Source organism: Octodon degus, unplaced genomic scaffold, assembly GCF_000260255.1.
Source record: "Octodon degus isolate 3935 unplaced genomic scaffold, OctDeg1.0 scaffold00140, whole genome shotgun sequence".
Taxonomy (NCBI): domain Eukaryota; kingdom Metazoa; phylum Chordata; class Mammalia; order Rodentia; family Octodontidae; genus Octodon; species Octodon degus.
In genome coordinates this window covers 3001326-3011757 of record NW_004524716.1, presented here as the reverse complement: position 1 = coordinate 3011757, position 10432 = coordinate 3001326, and the positions used below count along the sequence as shown (strand labels likewise).

General features: G+C 48.3%; 1 protein-coding gene across 1 annotated transcript in view; it reads right to left on the bottom strand.

The window, feature by feature from the left end:
• Positions 1-10432, bottom strand: part of Tspan2 (tetraspanin 2) — a 46069-nt gene that overhangs the window by 24939 nt on the left and 10698 nt on the right. The window contains exon 2 of the mRNA XM_004641666.2: positions 1189-1291. Coding sequence (XP_004641723.1) covers positions 1189-1291 — 103 coding nt within the window. The remainder of the gene's footprint in view (positions 1-1188; positions 1292-10432) is intronic.

Below are 10432 nucleotides of genomic sequence, written 5' to 3'. Positions count from 1 at the left end.
TATACATAATGACCATATCATCATAGGGAATTTCTACCTGTACATGACTGCTTTCTTTAATGTAACCTGAATGGGTGCTTTTACAAAAGATTCCATCTAAGATTTCAAGAAACGTGGAATGTTCTCATTGCTATCCATTTTTAGCAGGTTTTCTGCTGCTTCCCTCTACCACATCCTGGTACTGCTGACTCTCCTCCTGGGAGGCTGCTGTGTGGAAAGGGTGTCAGCAAGGAGAAGGTGGCCTGGAGCCGAGCTGGTGCTGTGTGAGGACTACAGGTCTCTCTGGAGGCTGCAGTCTGTCCTGGAGAAGATTCTACTCTTCTTGGGATTGGGAGCCGATGATCCATGCAGATCCCTCTGTCTCCCCAGACGCGGGAGCCATCACAAGCAAATGATGCTTACTCTACTGCCAGAGTAGTTCTTTAACTAGCCCGCGAGGCAGGGGCATTGCCAACACTGACAGTGGTCTCAGGCTTTGTGAATCCAGAGCCCAGCCAGGTCCACTTAGTTGGAGAATGAGCATAGGCCACAGGAGAGGTCCCGCAGTAGTCAGAGAGTACTTATTCTACTGAGCTATCTCCTCGGCCCCAGAGGGAACTAACCCCAGGACTGCAATGCCAGCCACTTCCACCAACACCTCTTTTCCAAGGGCAGCCTTCCTGTCCCCTCCCTCCAGTCCCCTCTCTGGTCTTTCCACTCTCTTCTCTCTTCCCCTGTTCTCTGCAGTTGCTGGTCTTAGAGGACTGAGATTAGCATCTCCAACCCTTGAGGCATCTCTCTTCAGTTTGAGTCACACCCTGCTGGCTCAGGGCCCTGTGTCACCCTGGATGGACCAATGGGTAACAGATTTACGTGTACTCACTTGTAAAGGGAGTTTTCTTATTCTCTGAAATGAATTTTAGTTACATTTCCTTGAGACCTTTTCTCTACAGCACAACAGTCCAGTCTTGCCTGCACTGGCCTTTCTTGACTTGCCCTTGGGGAGGGTTAAGTAAGAACCTCTCACCTGCCCTGCATGAGTGCACGCCAGAGAGCAGGCAGAGCACGTAGGGCTCCAGTGTGGCTCCTTCTGCTTCTTTCCGTGCCCCTTGTGCCTCCCCCACCCATCAAAGTCCGAGCTCCATTTGTGTGCTGAGCCATGGGGCAGCCCTACCTGAGCCAAAGCTCAGGGAAGCTGAAGTCACTCACCCATGTAGAAATACTCCGGGGACTTGTCCTCTGCCGATAAGTCCTTTATGGTTCCTCCAAACCGAAACCATAGTCCAAACGCGATGACGGCTGATCCGGCCAGCTGCAAGGCAGAGCGTACTGCATTGACAAGGGAAGGCAGTGAGAGCACAGAGCAGCGTGGGTGCGGGCAAGTGTGCTCAGGCTGGGAAAGGCTGTTACTGTGCACATCACCTCATCCAGCAATGGCAAACTTTTAAAGCATTCAATAAACAGCCCACTGTGGCATGCGTCTCCATTCACCACCTAGTCCATTTGGGATACAGGACAGCGTGTCTGAAGGGCCCTGAATGATAACCACGTTGGGCTTTGGGTTGCCCATGCTGCCAGTCTGCCCTGTGGCCATAAGGCACATATAGCCTGGCCCTGGTGCATCCCAGAACCACTGTTGCAACAACGTTCCCTGGCAGGCATCTGCTCCCTGCCTATTGTTGCTTTCTGGGCACACTGGACCGCTAGGCAACTGGCTTTGAGGTACCAGGTCACCAAGGGCAAGATGAGCTCCAAGACTTTGGGGGTTCCACTTTTCTAAATAAGAAAAAGCACACCAACCTCAAAACTCACCCACATCTCATGATGCACAGTCTCCAATTAGAATGCCATTGCAGTGGCTTCTGTGACCCTATCACCCCCCAGTGCCCCATCCCACATGCTGGTCATTGCCTGATCATGGTTTTACAGGCAGAGAGGGAGGGAGCCTGGCCCTTTTTTTTTGGTTGCTATTTTGAGTTTCCATGGAAAACAAGAAAGGAAAAAATAATTTTTTTGGTCTGTGTGCTGTGTGGCTCCTGAAGAGGCTGAGGAGCTGGCGCAGGCAGTGCTGGGCAGGCTGGCGGCTGGCAGTGTCATCACCAGTTCAGGCTCCTTCCCTTCTGCTCCTAGGAGTGTGGTGGGTCTCCTTTCTGCCATCGCACGTCTGTCACAACCGTATGCCAGCAGGCTGTGGCCACAGGGTTCGTGCTCCACAAACACCACTCTCAAATTTCACTGTATCAGTCCATCAATAGATATTTACTAGGCACCTTCTGGGTGCCAGGCAAGATGGGAAAATAAGCAGCAAAGTAAAAATAGCCTCCTGCTTCTGCCAAGCCAGCCAGTTCTGTCTCAACCTGTCGTCAGATGAATGCTTGAAAGTGTTCAAACAGGAAAGAGCACACACAGATGCAGGCAGCAGGAAGGCAGGATGGAAAGCAGAGGAGTAGAGGTTTAGTAAGAAAAAGTCCCAGTCAGGGTTGGGCCAGAGTCCTTTCAACATGGGCGCCTTCCTCCTTGTGGGGCAGCATATGAAGGGCCTGGTGCTACCCTTAGGGCTATCTGGCTCTGCTCCTATAAGAACTTTATCCTCCTTTACCTTCTGTGTCCCAAGCCTACCCCCCTAGGACCGGCTGACACATGCCACTGTGTGACTTCTTTAGTGAGGAGGAGTAAAGGAGGCAGATTCTGCTGGCTGGACTCATGTTGCAGAATAACTAACAATTTCCAGTCCTCAGAGGAAAGTACTAATTGGATAATGTGAAGGGCAGCTATGGGAACTGGGCTCAACCAGCTCTGGAAAGACTTCTAGGTTTGTGAAGAGTACCATGGAACGGAAAGGAAGTCATGCTGAAACATTAACAATATTCCTCTTTGAGTGGTGGGATTACCAATGACCTTTTTATCTTACTACATTTTCTAGGTTTTCTGAATTAAGCATGGATTACTCTTTTAACTTTACCAGTTTTTTCAAAAAGTGCTACCTGGTCGTTTTTCTGTTCAGTGGGAAGAAAGCGGGGAAAGCCTTCCTGGACTGTGCTGCAGCTTGGGAGGAAACCAGCATGGGGTCCTCGCTGCTGCTGTGCCAGGCCCTGGTCGAATGCCATCCCCAAGAACACCACGGGCTGCCTGGGACAAGTCCACCCAGCAGAGCTGCACAGGCCACTCAGCAACTCGGTGGTGACTGATGGCAAGGCAGTTTCCAAATACAAAGCAAAATCTATTGACACAGGCATGGGGCCAAAGCCAGCAGCCACCAAGCAGACTGTGGAGGAGGTGACTGGTCCTAGGGACACCCTACCACGAGGCCACATTTTTGGAATCTCTGTACACAAACGCTTAATTTATAGCTGTCTGGGATCTTCCTTCCAGACGGAATACATTTGTCCAGTTCTGGCACAGATGTGTTTGATGCATAATGGAAAATTAAAAGAGAAGTTGCAATTTAAAGCTATCAGGCAACCAGGAAAAAATCTACGCTTACTGGGCCACACCCCCAACCCCAAACCACAAGGATTTCCTTCTGGGTCAAGGAAACTGTGGCTTAGCCGAATGTCATCACTGTGTGGAGGGGAATCCTCCCAGCATGCTGCTGGCTGCTGCAGGGCTGTGTGGGTGAGGACCTGGGCTGCTGTGGCGAGAAGCAGGGTGATCGGTCCTTTTGCCCTCACCTGTCCTGTGAGGCTCACAAAATGCCCTGTGTCCCCTGGACTTTGGCTGGTCTACCACACACTAGAAATTGAAAAAGATTCACACCAATTCCATCCTAGTCAGGAACAAAATGTGTAACTGTAGTGTCACTAAGTTCTCACTATTCTCGGTATTCCACATGGCCAGTAGAGCTGGGTCTCCCAAGCTACCAGAGCCTTCAAGCCTTGCTAATCCTAAATTTCAACTCTGCTAGGCCTGAACTCCTCTATTCTTTATCTCCTATACTCTCAGTCCTTCTTATGGGTGTAGACATGTGTGCGCCTCAGCCAAGGTTAAAACAAATGGAACAAGGCTGCCCATTTTTCTTCCTTTCCTTCTCTTGACCCACCTTTGTCTCTCTTTGTCATCTCTTCCTTCCTGTCTTTCTTCCCTGTATGGTTATTAAAAATTAGGTACCATGCATGGAAACATTAAGGAAATAATGACAGAACAGGCTGATGTCCAAGTTCAGCACAGAAGATAATCATATAAAATAATGACAGCAGTACAGTGCAGGAAGTGTATTCGGGAGGAAGAGGATGCTCACTGCTAGGGCACCCAGCAAAGTTCTGTCACCTCGATGGCAGTCATGTAGCAGTCATAAAGAGATGAGCTGGAGGGAGAGGAAGGTCCACACAGAGGTCCTTGCGTAGGGAAGAGCTTTGCTTCGTCACCTTGCTGTTGTGCTGGGGAAAGAGACCAGCCTGGGAAGGTGAGTCTGGGCTGGAGTACAGTTGGGGCAGCTGCGACTCATGGCTACTGTCTTGGGGAACTCACAGCAAGGCCTTGCTGGGAGGGGAAACAATCAGGAGCAAAATGTTCCCTGGTGTCTGACATGGTTAGGAGCCCAAGAGAACAGCCTTGGCTGGCGCAGGACCTGCGAGGATACTGTGGATAGGACTTATGGAGCAGCGTGAGAATCAGAGAGAATCGTGGTGCTCATGAAGAAACTGCTCAGAGCTGCCCCGCGTCTATGCCCAGTCCCATTCCCTGTGCTGCTGGAACACTTACAACCAGGCATGTTGCCCTTCTTCCCAGAATGGACTTTTTCAGACAACAACATAAATTGGGCCTTAATAGTAATCATTAAAAAATAATTGATGGGTCATGTGGCACGAGCCAGGAGCGAAGGATTCAGAGGCCAGGAAGAGCCAGAGGTTCTCAGGGGCTCACAGAGAAGCCCCTGGATGGCCTAGGAGGGAATCTAGGTGAGGATTTAATCCCCAATCCAGCCCAGTAGAATTTGAAAGGACACCAAATAGTGTCATGGCCCTCAGAAATTATAAAACAAGATTCTCAGAGAAAGTGTGTCTACTACTTAAAAAGAGAAGAAATGAGGGGAGAGAAAGAGAGACAGAGAGAGACAGGGAGACAAGATAGAGACAGACAGACACATAGAGACACACAGACACACAGGGACACACAGAGAAAGAGAGATAAGGAGACAAAAGAGACACAGTGACAGAAACACAGAGATAGAGACACAGAGATAGACAGAGACAGACAGAAAACAAAAAGGAAGAGGAGGAAAAGGAGAAGGAGAAGAACATTGTGAAAGAAACAGTGACATATAAATCTGTGTTGTTAAATATGGGAGCACTAGATTCCCAAGGGAAAGTTATTTCAGTAGCTCACCATATTCCAGAGAGATTTCAGGACAAAACACTGCAAATCGTAAGCATATGTCTTTAGAGAAGGCAGTTTGTGGCCTAAAACTAAAGAAGTTGTAAAAACCAAAATCTTTATTTAAAAAATTGTAACGTAAAGTGGATAGGCAAAAAGTTTTCTTTAAATAATAGCTATCTGCCAAAACCAAGTCACTCAGTGTGAAGCAAAACTCACTTATAGATGTGAATTTTACTTTTCTGCATTTCTCTCTGCATTCCTGGGTTGCTCATGACACATCGTACAGACATTTTTTCACATAAAAAAGAAAGAGGCTCCCCGGGCTGCACACACGGTCCTTCGCAAGGCACTAGTCCAGTGAGAGAGACTAATGAGAGGCTCAGAGCCGGCTTCCTGGCCTGCAGGCCTCCCTGCCCAGACACTGACCATAGGCTGTCCAGTGGCACAACCCAGCAGAGAGCCTCTTTTCTAGGTCAAAATCGTCCCCAGGGAAGTTCTAGAAGTCTCTGCCTATATATCTATGTGGGAGACAGATGAATGGTGCTCAGGGGTCCAGGGCACAGCGTCAGCTCTGTCTCCTACGTGGAGGCTGCTGCTTGTGGTGCTCTCAGGGCCGGAGGGGCCCCCTCCCCATCTACCACCAGGGGTCTAAGGTGACTTCCTTGTGGACGATCACTGGGTCCCTGATACGCACTTGTTGATAACCATCTCTAGTTAGATATTTCTGTGGTTCCCCCACAGCTTGAGCTCTGTGAGGTGGGACAGGGTTTGTGTCACTGTCTTCCAAAGGTGTCACTTAGGCTATGCTGTGCCCACACAAAGGTGTCACTTAGGCTATGCTATGGTCCAGAATGGTGTCTCCTCGAGCCCCAAACTCACATGTCGAAATCCTTCCTCCCAGTGAAGTGGTATTAGGAGACGGAACCTTGGGGAGATACTTAGATGAGGTCATAGGGTGGGACCCTCGGGTGGGATGGGTGCTCTTACAAGAAGAGACACTAGAGCCTGCTTGCTCTCCACTGAGGGCACAGTGAGAAGGTGCCATCTGCTATCCAGAAAGAGGCCTATGAGACCTGACCATGCTGGGACACACACTTCTGATCTCCAGAACTATGAGAAATAAGTTTCTATCTTTTAGCTATCCAATCTATACTATCTGTTTCCTTTCTTTCTTTCTCTCCCTTGAATGAGCCCAGGGCAAAGTATTGCTTTTTTCTCTCCCTTCCAGCTAAGACAGGCTGACAGGAGCAATTGTGAACGACCTCCCCTACAACTCCCCAAGGGAAAACTGCAAAGTGCTATTTTCAAATTCATTAGCACCTGGAAAACACCACGGCCACCTTGGAAGGTGTTATGAGAACTCGATGTTGGATGTACTCAGCAAAACATCCACCCACAGCAAAGGAAAACAAAGCTGGAGCACGTAGTATCAGCTCTGGATTTTGTTAAGCCTGCAGGGATGTGGTGTGTGCAGCATCTTGTGTACAGACACAAAGAATACATCTGTGCATGCATTTTGCCAGCGGGGCATGTGAATGATTCATGTGAGTACAGCAACACACACACACACACACACACACACACACACACACACACACACACCGCACCCCATACTTGGATGAAAGAATAAGGAAAATCAACCCCGTATTCTTGCTTCTCCAGGGCGATGCCGTGTGACACCATCTAAGTCATTGGCTCTCTTCTTCTTTGGTTGGGAGTCACACAAAGCTGGAAATGATGCTTCAACCCTGGAGTTTTCATTAAGTGACTTCAAGCTAATACTTATTCTTGGTGGCAATTCCTGCTCTAGATGGAATCATAATGAGCCCTCACAAAGCTTGACATGCTGGAAGCCGCACCAGGGTACCACGAGGAAACACAGATCAGGCTTTCAGCACAGAGATGTCAGAAGCACATTTGCTTTGGAAAGCGATGCTCATTTTCTCTAAGTGGAAGACTGGCTCCAAGGCCTGCATCCTATTATGCAGCGAAAGCAAGGCTAAGACCCGGATGGCACTTCCTCAAAGTCAAGAATTTTATCAGAAAAAATACAAGAGCTGAATGCCATGAGATACTCACACAGATGGCCTCCCAGGGACTCTTGCGTGGCTTGGACATCAGAACCAGGGGAGGTGGAGCCAGGAGGTAGGACGTGGCCCTGACTGATGGCCAGGAGGACGTCTGTGCTCACCTGGAAACACCCCGCCACTCCTCAAGGCCTGGAGTTTCCCGTTTCCCCTATTACTTTCTTCATAGAATTTTCCAAGACAAGCTCATGCTATCAAGAATTTTTTTGGTAAGAGTATATTTTGCAAACAATGTTTAATTCTCTGTGATGCTGGGAGGATGTTACTAGTTGAGCCTCAACAGAACCGAGAGTGTTCTCCTTATCTCCAGAAAGAACACCAGGAGGTCGTTGTTATAAAGTTCACCTGCATAGATCAGCGGACCTTTCCAAGAAGCAGTTTAGAAATGCAGGTTAGAAGCATATAAAACGTTCATGTGCCCCACTAGTAAGCTATAAGGAAGGGAAACACACTGGGATGGACAGCTTGCAGCTAAGTGACCTGTGGATAGTGGAAAGTGTGTTGTGTGTGTTTAGTGGCTGTACATCATGCCTCACAAGAAATAAAGAAAAAGGGACGAGAGGAGGGGCAGAAGAGTGGGGAGAAAGTTGGTGGCTCTGCAGTTTTCTTTACACAGCAAAATGAGTGCCACAAGCCACTGGCTAATGACTGCAGTGAGCGGATGGCTTTATTAGGTGCAAATCAAATATACAAGAAATGCATTAAACTCAATGTCTGCTTTTCATTTAGGGGAGAAGCCCTGGGCATAGAAAAATGGCCTTTCCTATTGTCTCTGAACTTCCTCCTTACAGCATCCAGCTGGGCCTTATCTGAGCTCACCGTTGAACACACAAATATTTATCTTGGGGCCACAGTGACAACTGTGACATCTCATCTGTACTGAGGTGTACATAGGCAAAGGCATATTGGTTTCAGCTTTATATGTATTCTTTGAGGAGACAGAGAGCACTACTTTGGAGCAGATAAACAGGATTCTTAGATATTGGTATTTAATAATCTTTATCCAGATTTGTTACTGAGAAACAACAGCAGAAAAAAAAAATGTATCTCATTTCAGAATCAGCCAAATATTTTGTTAGTAAGAAATTAAGTTTTGTTTTGTTTTTTTGGCAGAACTAGGGATTGAACTCAGACCCTTGCGTTTGCCAGGGAAGTGCTTATTCTGTTGAGCCATCTCCCTGGCTCTTAGAAGGATTTTTTTTTTTTTGGGGGGGGGTGCGGCTCAGGATTCCTTAAGGGCAGGTCTTTTAAGGCATGAGGATCTGGGGATTGAACCACAGAATCCTGAGCCCGATTGCTTTGCTTAAGCAGGCACTTAAACAACTGCGCTAATGGGCAGGCCCCCAAGAAGTTAGTTTGGATGGAATCTAGTAAAGCCGTGAAAGTCTAAATCAGTGTTCTGTAGATATTTTTCTTAACATCAGTCTTACCAGGACCTATTTAAGCCTATTCACAGGGGAATAGGCAGACTGTGACATTTGCAGGGAGGACCAATGGGCCTCAGGCTGAGTGGCGGCAGCAGGTTCCTCCATGAACCTGTCGTACCCCAGCCCACCCTGCTGGGGAGTTCTGCTCTCCTGGCTTAGTTCCCTCACATCCTGTTTAAAGCTGGTTTCCAGTGACCATTTCAAGTGTATAGGGTGGGCACAGCTCGGCACAGGCTTTGCAACACTTGTCACCCAGTCTTCTAATTTTACTCCCTTGGTGTGTTCAGACTAAACAATGATGCCCTTAGGCAGCAAACCTATCAGCCTGTAGAGAGGGAGGTGTGGCACAGAGGAGCAACAGTGATGACCACAAGGGAGGTTCCAGGCAACTGGGTTGGAATCCTCCTCTGTCACTGCTAGTCCTGTGGCCCTCAGGCAAGTCACCTACCCTCTCTGGTCCCCAACTTCCTCATCTTCCTAGGGAGGTAACACTAGCTCTTGGAGATCAAATGAGCTCCTGCTACACAGGGAGGGCCAGAACTCAGTCTTACTACGTTAGTAGACTCAGCAATGTTACGTGTGGACTGCAGCCATCACCTTGGAGGTAGGGGATGCCACACTTAGTGCCACTGGCACCTGCTTTCCATCACACCTGGGATTCCTGTGAGCTTTCTAAACGATCTACTTTAGGTCAGTGGCCTTTTTTATTTTTTATTTTTGTAATTTAGGGAAGGGTGTTCAGGGTCTCACTACTAGATGGGACTCATAGTGATCCGCCTGTTTACAGTCTCCCAAGAGCTGGCAGGCGGGCGCCACCACGCCCAGTCTCAATTGCAGTCTCAGCGCCCCCTGGGGGCGGGGCCGGCATGTCAGGCCGGGGGATCAAATCCCCAGCTCCTTGTGCCTGCTTGCAGGTGCTTTAATCCACTGAGCTATTTGGCCGGGCCAGTCAGTGGCCTTTGACAGTAGCCATGTTCTCCTTTGTCTGCTTTTATTTAGTCAGAACCTGAAGAGAAAAAGATGTTAAAAGATTTACCTATGAGAGAAAAGCCAATTCTGTATGAGTTAAGCTGCCTGATAGAAATTCCTCCGAGGATGTGAAAGCTCTAGGTGCTGCTGTTGCTGTAACTGCCAGCCACTTCGGCTACTAGCATGTGAGTGGCTGCTGGGACTACAGGCGCTAAATTTTATTTAATTTTAAATAATGTAAATTTAAATAGCTAGTGTTGCTCAGTGGCACACTCAGCCTAAGGGACAGTGCACGTTTAGAAGTCACATGTTCGTTGGAGCTTCCACCCTTTCTCCCTGTCGCTTTCTAGACCGGATGGTTAGGTGGATGGGCGGGAGCCACACGCCAGTTCTGCAACAACTCCTAGACTTGGTGAGCCTCTTCAACGTCCACACCTCAGTCTCCCTCTGTAACCTGCGCATGATAACAGCTGCTATATTGAAGGACTGTCGCGGGATTTAAGTTAATACAAAAATATGCTTAGGAAAGCAGCACTACACAGCTTACGTTTATAGAGTGCTTGCTAGTCGTCGTCGTTTTCTTCTTCTTCTTCTTCTTCTTCTTCTTCTTCTTCTTCTTCTTCTTCTTCTTCTTCTTCTTCTTCTTCTTCTTCT